The sequence below is a fragment of the Numenius arquata genome, chromosome Z (genome assembly GCF_964106895.1).
Source record: "Numenius arquata chromosome Z, bNumArq3.hap1.1, whole genome shotgun sequence".
In the NCBI taxonomy this organism is placed as follows: domain Eukaryota; kingdom Metazoa; phylum Chordata; class Aves; order Charadriiformes; family Scolopacidae; genus Numenius; species Numenius arquata.
Genome location: NC_133616.1, coordinates 20,352,210 through 20,368,043, shown reverse-complemented (window position 1 = coordinate 20,368,043; position 15,834 = coordinate 20,352,210). Strand labels below are relative to the sequence as shown.

The window sequence follows — 15,834 nt, the reverse complement described above, 5'->3', positions numbered from 1 at the left end:
TGTTACCACACAGGGAAGACACCAAGACTGTGACTAGAAGTTGTCCCCAGCACCTTCGTAAAGCTTGTACAGCCCCCGCCGAGCCACACGGCGCTACCTCATAGCTCTGCTATTTACGTCTTCCTGAAAAAGCCAGCGTTCTCTGGCTGAGGAGGAACTTCCAGATGAATATGAGAGACAAGGTTCAGGCTTGGAAGGAGACCAAGCAACACAGACACCGAGCAGCTTGGCATGCTGAAAGGAGAGGAGCTGCTCCTGCAGCTGAGCAGGGTGCCCCAGCCGCCACCGGATTTGTTGGAGCACACCACTACCCCGTCCTCCCTTCTCCTGAGCTTCTGCCAGCCACAGGTCCGCGGGGAGCCTTGCCTGCACTTCCGCGGAAAACACTGGGGCGATTTTCCTTTCCCAAGCTGTTTAGCCAGACCCAAAGACGGACAAGCTGCCTCTTGTTTACTTTCTGAAGGCAGATTGCGGACAGCAGGAAGAATTAATGCGGGAATGGCTGGCTCTGTTTATGCCAGTAACTCATTAAAAAAAGAAATGGGCGCTATTTCCTCCGGCTACGCTGTAACGCGGGGCTCCCCCTCCTCGAGAATAAAAGCTATGGAGGTTGCCACATGCCAGGGAACTTTCACTCGACCACCGAAACCAGGATCGGGCAGGGCTTGAAGACACACACCGCCTTCCTTCCCTCCCTCCCGCCCCGCGGCAGGCACAGCTAATGCCGGCGACGGCAGCGCACCAAGGCCGGCGCCTCTGGATGCTGGAGCTGGTACTGCTCCACACCTGGCCTCACAACAGATCCGGACAACAGGCTACACCAGAATACTTTCTGAAAGGAAGCAGATACCAAAGGGACCAACTCCACCAGAACCGGCACGAGAAATAGTAATTACCACGAGCTATGAGGATTATCTGAGGAGTAAGTCATAGAATCATAGAATAATTGTCTAGGTTGGAAGGGACATTTAAGATCATCTAGTCTAACCATCAACCTAATCCTGATAAAAACCCATCACTAAACCACGTCTCTAAGCACTATGTCAACCCATCTTTTAAACACCTCCAGGCATGGTGCCTCAACCCCTTCCCTGGGCAGCCCATTCCAATGCTTAATAATCCTTTCACTGTAAAAATTTTTCCTAATATCCAACCTGAACCTCCCCTGGTGCAACTTGAGGCCATTTCCTCTTGTCCTCTCACCTGTTACTTGGGAGAAGAGAGCGAACCCCCCTCTCCACAACCTCCTTTCAGGTAGCTGTAGAAAGCAGTGAAGTCCCCCCTCAGCCTCCTTTTCTCCAGGCTAAACACCACCAGCTCCCTCAGCCTCTCCTTATAAGACTTGTGCTCCAGACCCCTCACCAGCTTCGCTGCCCTTCTCTGGACACGCTCCAGCACCTCAATGTCTTTTTTGTGGTAGGGGGCCCAAAACTGGACACAGCACTCGAGGTGGGGCCTCACCAGTGCCCACTGGGACGATCACCTCCTGAGTCCTACTCACCACATTGTTTCTGATACAGGCCAGGATACCGTTGGCCTTCCTGGGCACCCGGGCACACTGCTGGCTCATGTTCAGCTGACAGTCTACCAACACCCCCAGGTCCTTTTCCATCAGGCAGCTCCCCTTGCTCTTCCCCAAGCCTGCAGCGCTGCATGGGGTTGTTGTGACCCAAGTGCAGGACCCAGCACTTGGCCTTATTGAAACTCATCCCCTTGGTCTCAGCCCATCGATCCAGCCTGTCCAGATCCCTCTGCAAGACCTTTCTACCCTCCAGCAGGTCAACACTCCCTCCCAACTTGGTGTCATCTGCAAGTTTACTGAGGGTGCACTCGATCCCCTCGTCCAGGCCATTGATGAAGATGTTAAAGAGAACCAGACCCAATACTGAGCCCTGGGGGACACCACTTGTGACCAGTCACCAACTGGATTTAACTCCATCCACCACCACTCTCTGGGCCCGGCCCTCCAGCCAGTTTTTAACCCAGCAGAGAGCACTCCCATCCAAGCCATGGGCAACCAGTTTCTCCTGGAGGATACTGTGGGAGACTGTATCAAAGGCCTTGGTAAAGTCCAGGTAAACAACATCCACAGCCTTTCCCTCATCCACCAAGCGGGTCACTTTGTCATAGAAACAGATCAGGTTTTTAAGTCACCAGAGGGAATCATAGAATGGTTAGAGTTGGAAGGGACCTTACAGATCATCGAGTTCCAACGCCCCTGCCATGGGCAGGGACACCTCCACTAGAGCAGGTTGCTCAAAGCTCCATCCAGCCTGGCCTTAAACACTTCCAGGGATGGGGCATCCACTTCTTCCCTGGGCAACCTGTTCCAGTGCCTCACCACCCTCACAGTAAAGAATTTCTTTCTAGTATCTAATCTAAATCTCCCCTCTTCCAATTTAAAACCATTACCCCTTGTCCTGTCACTACACTTCCTGACAAAGAGTCCCTCTCCAGCTCTCCTGTTGGCTCCCCTCAGATATTGGAAGGCTGCTATGAGGTCTCCCCGGAGCCTTCTCTTCTCCAGGCTGAACCCCAGCTCTCTCAGCCTGTCTTCATAGGGGAGGTGCTCCATCCCTCTGATCATCTTTGTGGCCCTCCGCTGGACCCGTTCCAACAGGTCCATGTCCTTCCTGTGTTGAGGACTCCAAAGCTGGACACAGTATTCCAGGTGGAGTCTCACGAGCGCAGAGTAGAGGGGTAGAATCACCTCCCACGACCTGGTGGCCACGCTTCTCTTGATGCAGCCCAGGATGCGGTTGGCTTTCTGGGCTGCCAGTGCACATTGTGTGAATCCATGTATACAAGTTGTGTCCGTTGTAAGCCTGAGAAGTGAAATGGCAAAACATTACAACCGAGCCATGGCTACAGACAACTGTGCAAACCACAAGATTAAATGCCACGTCCAGAACTCAGGTGTTTATTTTGTGAGCTGTTGTACGGGACAAGCTGAGCACCAATAACCAACACCACCAACAACCGTGGGCAGCCGAGAACCGAATGATGTAAACAGTTAAACCTACACCCCTGCATCAAGCGTGGCATACTTTCAGGGAAATACAAGCCTGCAGCTTGCTTTCTAAAAGCTGCAGCCCTCCATTATGTCAAAATGCTCATGAAGCTTGATGTACACACACAGAGTAAGGATTTTAATGACACAGACTTTTTTCAGTTTTGAATCTATTAATTCAGTTGACTACAGTGTAGTAATTAGAAAAAAGTTCTTCTCCTTGCTTGATGTCTCTGAGAGTGACAAGCACTACACACCTCAGGTGGCTGTAAAAAAAGGAAAAGAAAAACATGTTGAAGTGAACAATTATATTTCCCTTTTAATTTTCTTAATTCTTCATGGCAAGGAGCTAAAACAATGGCTCTGTCTAGATTACTTTTGGGAGTAGTATGCATAATGCAGGGCAGGGAACCTGGAAAAACAACACTGAAATACAGATACCAAATATAAGCAAAATCAATATAATTACCAAAACCAGCACAGCCTATGTGAGTATGCAAATAATGTTTCCACTCACACAATTATTCACAAATAAAAAGAATTAGTCAAGACCGAGAAAAAGACACTTATACAGACCGAAGGAGAAACTACAGCAAAGTTCATGGAGCAGAAGCCATTCCTCTCGACGTGCTTACCCCCAGGTGCTAGTTGGCCAAACCCACTCTCAGCCAAACAACCTCTGAACTGCACCAGAGACCTGCTGCAATCCACGATGATGAGCGAAATGTCCATGAACCCCAAGTTGATATCAGTGGCTGGCAAAGTTTTCTTACTGAGAAATTTAGGAACCCACCCCCCAAAACTTCCTTTAAGTAAATGACCATGCCCTAAAGCTGAAGTTTCTGCTGGAGGAAGGAGAGCATTCTTCTGATGCTGATGAACGTGGAAGCGAAGAACATCATCAATCCAAACAGATGCCACTACTAAGAAATTGTTTAGTGTGAGGCTATTTTGAAACAAATCCAACAACAACAAAAACGTAAACAAGTATTCAGAACTCCTTTACAAGACAGAAACCACATTACCTATGTTGTCAGCACTGTAAATATCAGTATCAAAACAAACAGCTAGGAGCAGATGGGATCGCATCTAATGGCTGTACGCTGGGAGAACTGATGACTGAACAACCGCATTTTCTTGGACGGATTCCAAGGAAGAGAGCAGAATTCCCCTTTCCTGAAATGGTCCCAGAGCTTAGCTCTGCTGACTGCGCTTTCACACATCAAGTACAGCACCCAGGCTTCCTGAAAGTTCAGTCTTACTGCTTCTTTTATCAGCATTTATTTACTTATCTGCAGACTACAAGCACATCTTTAATTTTGCCTCAACATAGTCTAATCAGAAAAGGTATTTTTCCAATATACACTGTAACTTTCTCCAGCCAAATTTCAGAGTTTTAAAAAAACTCCAGAATTACATTAAAAGTCAAGATGATCTGCCCTAAAATCCTTACACATCCTCAAAATGAAAAGGATTATTTGGTTTCTGAAGGCAGCAACTGGACCAGAGGCACAGTTTCTTTGATGTGTTAAATTCAGGACCAACATTAGAACCTACCTTCTCACAGCTTCAAAGTCATTCTTGACTACATCCCAGCACAGGACACTCACTGCCAGACATATTGTCTGTCCTTGTTATCTATATCACTCTTTGTGCATATTCCTCTAATTGTCACTTTTCCCACATTTTCAAACAAAAATCTGAGAAAGGTTTTTAAGTGTTTGAATTTGTAAAAGAGGTGGATTTTCAGGTCATAATGAGGATGTTGTAATTGTGTAGTATAACTCAAAGTCACATGTCTTTATACTACATAGTATTTCACTTGCCTCAATACAAATTCATTTTAGGTTTCCTCCTTGCAAATTCATCTGCTTATTCCTCACATAAGCAGAAGACATGGACAACAGGGGAGTAAGAAGCCTAAATCTCAACTACCTTAGAAGGGCTTTGACTGGTTCAGGGTTGCTAACTACATTTGAAATACATAGTGAAAAACCCCAGTACTGTAATCCAAGCAAAACATAACTAGTGCTTTAGGGGATTCAGAAGAATCACACTACAGTGTAATCACTGCTTGTAAAACTGTCTTTAGAGCTATGCTGGTCTCATTTGTGAAGACAGGGGAAAAGGAACAAAAAGAAATAGTCTTGTAATCACTTAAAATTAGTCTATTCAAAAAGCTAATACTTCCATAAGGTGCACACTTTCGTGTAACTCATGGTCATATAGAGTAGTATCTTCAACCATATTTGTCTTTTTTACACATACAGCATGTTTTGTATCATATAAATCCATGAGCTCTTTGATTTGCTGCTAACCTCTCTATGTCATGGCTGTAGACGATGTTTGGAAGGTACTGTTTCAGTTCTACTGGAAAATATCCCGGCACATCAAACTCCTGATAACACACGTTGGCTGCTTTTTCTAGAAATAAGGGAAAAAAAAAGAAGTCTCTATGATACTGAGAAAATCTTACATAGGGTTTAGAGATGTGTCAAAATATCAAATGTACTGCTGCTGAAGTACCAGGTACTTCATCAAGCCTGAAAAACATGCCTCTGTTGGGAGCTACTAGATTCCTCTGAAGCCCTATTTTGAATTTACACAAGAGATACACGACCATCTATAGGATCTTTAATTCATCCTTACTGCATTAAACCGGATGACCCGATTATCAACATGTATATGAAGGGGCATAACTTGCACAGCACCAGGGGCAGCTTACAGCGTTGCTAAATGTTGTTAATATACATTTGCTTTCACAGTTAAAATAAAAAAAAACCAAAAAAACAACTTGAAAGAAGTTTTCCTGGTGGCAAAGTATGTCATAAATACAGCCAGGGAGAAAAATCACCATCTGTCCAGCAGAAAGAAGTGAATTTTCTTTACGTGCATGTTGCACCTGGAAGAAACAGCTCTACGGGACAGACCTTTGTCTCTGTGTCAGTCAATTCCTGGTTCGCTACTTCAGCAACCTTTCTGGATGCTACTTGGAGGCAGGATGTCTTTAGTGTAACGCAGGCTCTGAAAGCCACTTAGAAGCTAGGCGTGGTAGCAACTGAACTTTCTGTATCTCACCACCATTCCCATGAGTTATTTATTCCCCCAAACCGTAAGAGCAACACATACTGTGTGAGACAGAATAAATAAAGTTCCCCTCCTCGTGCCCAACAGCTAGATCATACCAACAGTCTCCTAGGTTTTGCGCACAAACTTAAGGAAGCTTAAAAAGAATGTTATAGTCCAAACTGAGCAGTGATAGAATCTTACTGCACTTGTCACTGTGTGTGTGGTTTTCTCATAAAGCCTGCTGGAACCGTACTGCGCAACTCGATCTGCAACTCTGTGTACTGCCGCAGCCCAGCGGTCCTTTCCCACCATCTCACGTTTTGGGATGTGTGCCTTTCATTCTACATACCAGGAGGGAGACTGGGGGATCTGGGAGAGTGAGTGAGAAAAGCACAAGGATACTTGAAGCGTTGCTGCACTGAAGATTTCTAGCACCCAGCTGTCACAAAAGGTCTCAAAAACTCTTTATCCTGTAAGTGCTAATATTGCTTTAAACAGCACTATTGTCCTCCAAGATCAGTATGTGTCTCTCTGTGTTATCTCCAAAATAATTTATATCCATAAAGACAAATGCAAGCCTGGAAAATTTACCTGGCAACTTACCATGTGAGCAGTTGTTGACATACTGTCCCACCGCCAGTGGGTTTTGAGGGGCAGATGTGAGCCAGCTCTCATCGCTCATCTGAAACGGGCCAAGTTGATCTCTCCTGCTGCAAGACCTGAAACGATGGACAGCATTAAGGTGAATCACTGCTCCTTCCCTTAACAGATTATCCCTACTTCCTCCTACAGAAATGCCCACAGTCGCCGGGTAACGTTACAGGTGTCCAACCCACCTGGGAGCCAGGACAACACTGGGGCGGGGAGGGGGTACGTGCACAGACCAACACCTTGATGATACTTCAAGAAGTAGACTTAAATTTTCCCACTAGTGTATTTATGGTGTCTTTCAGGCTCTGGTGGAAGAATCCACACAAAACCACCACATACAATTCCAGAAACCAACATCAAATGTTACCATTACACAAGCGTCCTCACATCTCGTTCACCACTAAAGATGTGAAGGCTCATTAAAGTATCAACTTCAAACTCATTCCCAGAATTAAAATCTGGTATTGGCAGGTATTAGTATTCAAACTAGGTATTATTTTAGATCATTTTTCTTGTTATTAATTTTATTTTCTTTTCATATCATATATAAATAGAAGTTGCTACAGATGATATTTTAAGTAAGCTAAACCAGTCCAGGCTAGCTGCAGCAAGGTGGACATTAGGAAAAAGGTTCTTCACTGAGATGGTGGTTGGTGCCTGGAACAAGCTTCCCAGGGAAGCAGTCATGGCAGCAAGCCTGTCAGAGTTCAAGGAGCATCTGGATGACGCTGGTAGTCACATAGTTTAGTTTTAGGTAGTCCTGTGAGAAGCAGGGAGTTGGACCCCATGATCCTTACGGTTTCCTTCCAAAATTAAATATTATTATTATTGTTATGGTTACTGCTCCCTTGCTAAGTGCTGCTCATCTGCAGCATCTGCAGCACCGGAGTTCCAGATTCACCCTTTTGGTATTAGCAAGTCCATATAGAGGCTTTTTTTTTTTTTTTAATCCATTAAGCAGATTTAAATAACAGCTCAGAAGCATGTAAAAAATTGGATGTTACATCCTACTCCTATTAAAACAGGAGCAGGATGTAGCCTTATAGGGAAGAGTCTCTGTACATCAAAACGCACCCCATTGGTGTTACAGATGAAGACAGAACAAGTACGTAACAGATCACATCCAGCACCTCCTACCCTTGTGTTGTTTGCATTATGCATTATATACAGATCGGTGGATGATATTTAAATATAACTCAATTTATGGTAAAACAGGTAACTGAGACTATTAGTACTACTGTTTTAAATCAGTTGAATGACAATCCCGTATTTCTTTTGACTGCTTACCTGTACACTGATCTTGATAGTCCTTTATCGTTCCCATCAATAAGGATGCCATCTATGCACCTAAAAATAAAGGGATTGCCAAGGGACTGGAAAAAGATGGGCTCATGCTTTCTGTATACCGTACCTGTTGTAAGACAGATATGATTATTTCAGAGAAATAAGGTTAACTGTCTGAATGGGCTTACGATATCATCCAGTCCCCTCCACAAAGAAACTCAAAGAGGGTAGGAGAGAACCCCTCTCTCAGTTAATGACATTAACACTTGTGAACCATTAACACTTGTATACCTACGAGCTTTTAGACACATCTTTTTGGGATGCAAAAAAAAAAAAAATAAAATCTACATGAGCTGAGGTATTCCAAAGAGAGGAGCCACTAAGGGAAATCATTAAAGAGAAGACCTGTGTCCAGTAGAGAGAGGTAGATATAGCATCACAGCCAACTGGCCTGGTCAGAGAGGAAAAAGTCAAGTTACACATGTTCAAGAAAGCGCAGCTGAAGATATTAAGCTGTTTTGTTACTACCATGCCAGGACACTTTGAAAAGCACACACACAGACAGCAAAGAACCTGAAAATACCCCCCTCCACTACCCTGATCACAGATTTTGCTTGGTACAGGAGAGGGAAAACGCCAAACCAAGAACAGGCAAATAATTTCAGCAGGCCGTTTCCCGTATCTGTGAGCAGGATTTAACCTGCTTTGGGTTCCACACACAGAAAAATGGCAGCGGACTGGCTGGTAATTTTTTATGACACAGCAGTCCTGCATCCCTGACACTCACTACATGTTCAGCAACCATCTGCAGAAATCCTTCATTGCAGTCTCACAGGGAGCTAGGTGACGGCCCCACAGACAGGCTGCACTCACTGCCAACAGTGGGCAGATCACTGACCTGCTCTCCCCACAGGGTTCTTTGTCCAGCCAGCAGCCCTGCAGCTTCCTGCTATGAAAAGCAGAAAAGGCTTTTCCACAGCTCATCCTCTTGTTTTGCTAGATGACCGGCGAGAGGAGACCCTCAATGAGCCTACACTCACACTTATTACGTGCCTGAAATTTGAAGTGAGCTGCAAGATGGCAGGCTCACTCCCTGTGATTGTCATTTGACAATTAGTCAGTTTACCAGTCAATGGTAATGGCCAGACACTCCTGCTCTGGGGTGGCAAAACATGCTCTGCTGCCCAGTGCTTGGACTGGTCCCAATCCTGCAGTGCTGGCACAAGCCACACACCGCATGCAGGGGATGATTCTGTTGACAGATGAAACAGAGAGAAGTCCACAGCATTTCAGCAGAGCTGTCCTAGCTTGGCCTTACTGACAGAATTACAAGTCTTTTTAAGAAATGTAAGCAAATACAGTTCCAAGAAATGAGGAGGAAAAAGAGATAAGTGCCGATTTTCCAAAAGTGCTTTAAGGAAAAGAGTTCTGCTAAATAAAGGTTTTATTTTCATTCTCCACTTTGTATTTTTGTGCTTTGAAAAAGTTCACAGTGTTGTCAGCTGATCTGTGTGGAGATCTCAAAACCTCACTTTTCAGTTCCTTACCCAAAATAGAAACCCCAAAGAATCAAACTGTTTAGTTCCTCTACTTGAAATTGCTCCCATGCATTTGTATTTAAAGAACTTGGAACAACTTTTCTAGCAGCTGAAAAATCAGACTTTTGAGTACTGAGAGTTTTTTTGTAAACAAAATTATCCATCCTTGAATATTACTTCGCTTATTTCCAAAATAAATCATCAGTTTACATAAAAATATTTTCATTCACCGTAACTTGTGATTTTGTTAGGGAATGAGGGAAATAAAACCTGTAAAATAAAAATTAGCGTAGAACTTTGGCATTCTACAATTAAACGGTTAGAAATCGTATCTAACTTAATCAGAACAAAAGAACATTCCATTACCGGGATACATAGATACAAGCGTCCCTTTTGGTACAAAGCCTTTGGTAACAAAGACTCCAGTCCCAGCAGACACCAGGGAACTACGGCCTCGAGTAACACTGAACCCCAGCGTATTAAACAGAACTTCCTCCGGACTGAACATGTGTTGGCTCTGATAGTTACATGAATTTACTTCTGATTGCTTCTGCTCAACAGTCAGTAATTCCATATATTTACATCTGACTTCTGGAAGTAAGGCCAAAATATGTGCTTGTTTACTGAAGTCATTTATGAACAGAGCTTTAAATATTTTCAGTAGTGTTTCAAAGACATCTTCATCAGAGATAATTTTGTCTTGGGAGCTTTCGGGAACATATCGGAGGGTCCTGTAAAGAAAAAAGTACTTTAGATTACATTTTTCCTAAATAAAACACTGAAGAGCCATTATACAGCAGCAACTTTTATGTACTGTTTCTTCAAACAAACTCAAAGTATATTCCTTCACACCTGTCCTACTATAAAACCTGTGTATTTACAGCAAGGTAAGCAGGTTAAACCCCACAGAGTTCCTAGTGACAAACATACCAAAAATCAAATACATGCGATTATGAAAGTGTGTATATAGTGAGAGTTCATTACACTTTAAATGAGGCAAGGACTACTACTACTACTACGCTGACTAGGGGGATTTTAATTTATGCTACTTTTAACAATACTGTACTCATTTAAATTCAAGCCCTACTTTTACCTTTAAGAAAAGGGCAAAGACACCTTACCGACTAAAAAGAAAACCCACCTATCTAGTTTTAATGTTAAATACCATTTTAAAGTAGCACAGTATTCAGCGAAGCGACACACAAGGATGAACCACTTTGGCAAAGCGGCCACTTTCTAGTGAAACACCTGAGGCGGCTCCTGCACCGCCCCCGGTCACTGTCGGGAAGGGGGGAGCGGGGTCTCAGCTCCAGCAGCCACTGGAGGGCGAAAAACTCTGCGGGAAACCCACCGGGCGGCACCGGCTGCCGCCACCTCAGCCCGCCGGAGAGAAGAAAAAGCGGCAGCTGGGGGGGGCCTCCCCCTCGAGCTGCCCGGTGGTGCCCAGGACCTGCCTCTTCACCTCACCTGCGCTTGCGGCGGAGGTTGAGGGCCAACCAGGGCACGAAGCGGTACTTGTATCCGTCCCACCGCCGCCTCAAGGACCGCAACATGGCGGCGGGCCCCGCGCCCTCCCGGCCGCCCCGGGGGCACCGCCCTCTTTCGCGCCGCGCCCGCCCAAACGGCACAGCCAATCACCGCCGCTAACGGGCGTCAAATTTGCATACGGAGCTGCCCATTGGTCGGTGCGAAGCGAGCGGGCCGTGGGGCGCCGAGGGTCGGCGGAGCCCGGCTTTCGGCCGCTCGGGAGCCCGGGGCGTGTTGGCGACGGACCCTGCGGACCCAGCGGGGCGTAATGACAAGCAATGCCCCACCTATGAGCTCAAACATCACTTAAGAGTATAAATAATGTACATTTTAAAGTAGCGGATACCACCGTCATGTAACATTACTGAGCGCATAACGCACATGAAGGTGTGAAGTGGTCCCTCAGGCTCACCAGGCACCATCTTGTCGGTCCCTGAGGAAACGTTGATGGAGAGGCCTGCCCTGCTCCACCGACAGCTGGGCCGGGAGCAGCTTGCACACAGATAAGGACAGGGGGGAGCCTGCAGGCAGCGCGAGACACTTTTTGTTTTTAAACGTTGTGAGAAATGGGTTAAGTTTTGCTTCAGCGAATTGATACATGTTTGTTAGTGTGTCTGCACTAACAAAGGAGGCTTAGTGATAGTAGAATCTCATCAATTGTACCCAACTAATCCTTAGAACTGCCCTGGGTCTGTCAAGGGATCCTTGTATACAGAACGTTATTTAGGTAAAGAGAAACAGGCTGGAATGTGGCCTTCAATGCAAAAACCCAGAAGACAGGGGAGTATCGGTAAGGCCAAAGAAACCAGGCCTGGACAGTAAATCTGCTGAGGGGGCTGTGAAGACTGCTGAGTGGACTAAGGTCATCTAGAGGGCAGCTGATGAAGAGGAGGACACAACCACCTGATGAAGTAAATGACCACCAGAGTGCTTGTAATTACTAACACTGGATAGTAGATGGTAGCAAAGGCTGTGAAATACCTTGTAGCGTAATCAACTAATCAAAGGCGTGTTTAGGATAATGATTTCATGGAGGAGATGTATGTATGCCCTATAAGGTGAAAAGGTGTGAACTGAACCTGTAATAGGTTAGGCGGTCAGGAAGAATGTGAGCTCCAACTTCTCAACCAATGAGAAGGGAGACAGAAACTCCCGCGGCCGGGATAGGGTATAAATACCTAAAAGCTGAAAGATGAGGTGTGGCTCTGCTTTGAGATGCACCTGATTCAGCACTGTTTTGTATAATAAATTTTTAACTTTTTTTCTTTGCTTCAGTGACTTTGTTCTCTATCAAATTCTAATCGTGAGCCGGCGTTTCTCACAACATGCAGTTGTTCATCGATGAAACTGGACTGCAGCGGAGCTGGGAGTCCCTGTTCTTTGATGGCTGACTGCGTGTGAAGAGCTGGTTAACCGTGGGGTAAAGGCATGATGTATTTGCACGAAAAAAGGGAGACCTGTAGGCACTGGAAAAGAGAACTCATGGGTGTGTGCTTACAAGTGTAAATACACACACCTCTATCTCTAAATAACATGGCATGCCCCTTCTGTCTTTTATTTAACAATCCCAAAAGGCAAGATCTGATACCAAATGGAGATTAAAAAATGATGTAGAAGCAGTGGTTGGACCCCAACTCCTTGACAAATCTGTATCCCAGCACCATCAGATCATCTTTCCCAACTCACCCTATGCCAACCTTTATTGACCTACGCTGAAGACTGTTTGGGCATCAGACGATCCATGTCATAAAAGGAGTGGGTCAATAACCCAGACCTGCAATCTGCAACACTTCTGTCCACACTTTTGACTGGTATTTGTCTTCGGTCACAAGGAGAAACGAGTTGTGCTTTGTAGCATCGTAAGCGACTGCAGCTTGGAAGATGGAGCCGGCTTACTGGTGTGAAGCAGCCTGTGGCATTTACTGCAAGTTTGACAAGCCAGACAGAAGGGGTATATTACAAACCATGAGCATTTATGACTTGAGTGCATGCGGGGTGAGGGCATAAGCTCTTTTGGTGCCACAGTCTACCATCATCTGTAAAATAAACAAAAAAAAACTAGAGAAGAAAACAATTGCTCAGCAATTGATCTTGGGCTGCATCAAAAGAAGTGTGGCCAGCAGGTCGAGGGAGGCGATTCTGCCCCTCTGCTCATCTCTGGTGAGACCCTGTCTGGAGTACTGCATCCAGCTCTGGAGTTCTCAGCACAGGAGGGACATGGACCTGTTGGAGTGAGTCCAGAGGAAGCCATGAAGATGCTCAGAGGGCTGGAGCACCTCTCTGATGAAGACAGGCTGAGAGAGTTGTTCAGCCTGGAGAAGGCTCCAGGGAGACCTTATAGCAGCCTTCCAGTATCTGAAGGGAACCTACAGGAGAGATAGAGAGGGACTCTTTGTCAGGGAGTGTAGTGATAGGACAAGGGGTAATGGTTTTAAATTGGAAGAGGGGAGATTTAGATTATATATTAGGAAGAAATTCTTTACTGTGAGGATGGTAAGGCACTGGAACAGGTTGCCCAGGGAAGCTGTGGATGTCCCATCCCTGGAAGTGTTTAAGGCCAGGCTGGATGGGGCTTTGAACAACCTGCTCTAGTGGGAGGTGTCCCTTCCCATGGCAGGGGGGTTGGAATTCGACGGTCTCTAAGATGCCTTCCAACCTGAACCATTCTACGATCTTCAAAAACTAACAAAGGCCCCACAAAAAATTCTTTACAAATCATTAAGTTAAGCGATATCAAGATAAGGGTAATGTTACAATCTCCTTGGCCACTGTTCTCCCTTCTCTGCTTAGGTACCTACCTTGCACAAAACTTACATCTTTGGATGCTGCTCCTTGTCTGCAGTTTTAGTTAAAATCTGCCAGTGAAGTCAAAAGTTACTGGGAAATTGAGGCAGAACATGACAGCATGTATCTATCTTTCTTAAGAAACTAGTTTAAGAAATAATCATATAGAGTTAGTGTTTGAGAATTGGTTTTGGGGTGAACAGAGAAATCAAACCTCAAACCAATGTCAGGGCCTATACTCCTATGTCTGGACCTGAACTCTTGCCAAGAGTGTGGGATTTTGTGAGGCAGACCCACCAAAGCAATGAAACAAGCAGCATTAACTTCCCATCTCAGAGCCTTGCAAATACTTATAAATTGCCTCTTGATTTACTCCCTATTCACTTAAATTCTATTGTTGGCCTTGCACATCTTTTCTGAGAACAGGAACTGAGTGATAACTTATTGCAAGCTGAAATAATTGAGGGAAATAAAAGGAAATGTCACAGTGGCTGCCTTCAGAATGCTTTCCTGCCATCTTCTGGACTGTCTCGGTAACGACGGGGAAGAAAGGTCTCCATTCACTGAAGTTCACTGAATTTTTTTAGAGTTGGAAGGGACCATAGAGATCATCTAGTCCAACTCCCCTGCCGAAGCAGGATTGCCCAGAGCATGTTAGAGCATGTTACTCAGGACTGCATCCAGGCGGGTCTTGAAAATCTCCACAACCTCCCTGGGCAGCCTGTTCCAGGGCTCTGTCACCCTCACCGTGAAGTTTTTTCTCATATTCGAGTGGAACCTCCTATGTTCCAGCTTGTACCCGTTACCCCTCATCCTGTCACTGGCAACCACTGAAAAGAGTCTGGCTCCCTCCTCCTTCAGCCCACCCTTGAGATACTTATAAGCATAGATAAGGTCTCCCCTCAGCCTTCTCTTCTCCAGGCTAAAGAGTCCCAGCTCTCTCAGCCTTTCTTCATAAGGGAGATGCTCCAATCCTTGAATCATCTTCGTTGCCCTTCGCTGGACTCTTTCCAGTAGTTCCCTGTCCCTCTTGAATTGGGGAGCCCAGAACTGGATGCAATATTCCAGTTGTGGCCTCACCAGTGCAGAGTAGAGGGGGAGAATGACCTCCACAATGCAAGTTCTGGATTTCAGCTGCTGTGTGCCGTAAGGAGAAAACAGCACGTACCTGTGCCACAGCACATGCATATTGTGGCTCGTAAAAGCAAGGCTCATCACATTCGTGATTCAGCTCAAGCAAAGAAGACTAAGCAACGAGAGAAAAGTCATTAAGGGCAATACGGTGTCTTGGGAGGTGGAGCAGAGTCAGCCCAAGTTGCCCACTCGGAGGATGAAGAGGAAATACAGGATCCTCGTGACACTCCCACGTGTTCTGGAAGCAGTCATCACCTTTCAACCAGAACTTGCCAAGATGAAACACTGTCAGACTTCAATCTAAGACGTTACATAGAACATGCAACGTTACGTTATTCCCACAGCTTGCTGTTTGCCTGCAGAAGAACTCAACATGCTCTTTGCAAATGAAGACATTTGGTTCCATGAGCAGGCATCTTTGACATTTACTGCCAGCTGCGGGGGACAGGTGATCTCTGCCATCCCTTCTTCCTAAAAAGGAGACTGCAACATTATACCACATGGTACTATAATCTTCAGGAGTTCTATACTAAATCAAATAAAGGAAAATACATTACACTCAATTTATCTTTTATTTAATCCTTGTCATGTATTTTCCCCTCTTGGCATTTCAGTTAGTACATTTTTCTGATTTTAAAAATCAGGTATGAGAACTTATCTGAAGATTCCTGCTGCCAGTTTTTTTGCTGGTGAATTGATATGTTCGTTTATATTTGCAGAAAGTCATGTAAGTAATGGATACTAAAGAGAGCAATCTCTCAAAATGTAGAATTTAGTAGTTGCGAAAAAGGCTACAGAACACTTGAACTAAATTTTCCACTATCAAAAAATTGATCA

General features: G+C 45.2%; 1 protein-coding gene across 3 annotated transcripts; it reads right to left on the bottom strand.

Moving 5' to 3' along the window:
* Positions 1-2,894: 2,894 nt before the first annotated feature.
* On the bottom strand, positions 2,895-11,155 carry SETD9 (SET domain containing 9). Of its 3 annotated transcripts, none has more exons than XM_074166233.1 (6): positions 11,020-11,152; positions 9,919-10,283; positions 8,018-8,141; positions 6,683-6,798; positions 5,329-5,434; positions 2,895-3,276 (listed from the first exon to the last, which is right to left on the bottom strand). In XM_074166233.1, exons 1-6 carry the CDS (start codon positions 11,103-11,105, stop codon positions 3,189-3,191), a joined length of 885 nt encoding a protein of 294 aa, XP_074022334.1. In that variant the 5' UTR covers positions 11,106-11,152; the 3' UTR covers positions 2,895-3,188. The 3 variants fall into 3 exon arrangements, with proteins under 3 accessions (XP_074022334.1, XP_074022335.1, XP_074022333.1); XM_074166232.1 differs by having other exon boundaries at positions 3,189-3,276; positions 6,671-6,798; positions 11,020-11,105; XM_074166234.1 differs by lacking the exon at positions 5,329-5,434 and having other exon boundaries at positions 2,906-3,276; positions 11,020-11,155.
* Between the last annotated feature and the right edge of the window lie 4,679 nt (positions 11,156-15,834).

Coding starts and splice junctions, on each gene's coding strand:
- SETD9 (XM_074166232.1), bottom strand. CDS start 11,105: ATGTTGCGGTCCTTGAGGCGGCGGTGGGACGGATACAAGTACCGCTTC. Junction 10,284..11,019: donor AACCTCCGCCGCAAGCGCAG/GTGAGGTGAAGA, acceptor TTTTCTTTACAG/GACCCTCCGATATGTTCCCG. Junction 8,142..9,918: donor GCTTGTATCTATGTATCCCG/GTAATGGAATGT, acceptor GTCTTACAACAG/GTACGGTATACAGAAAGCAT.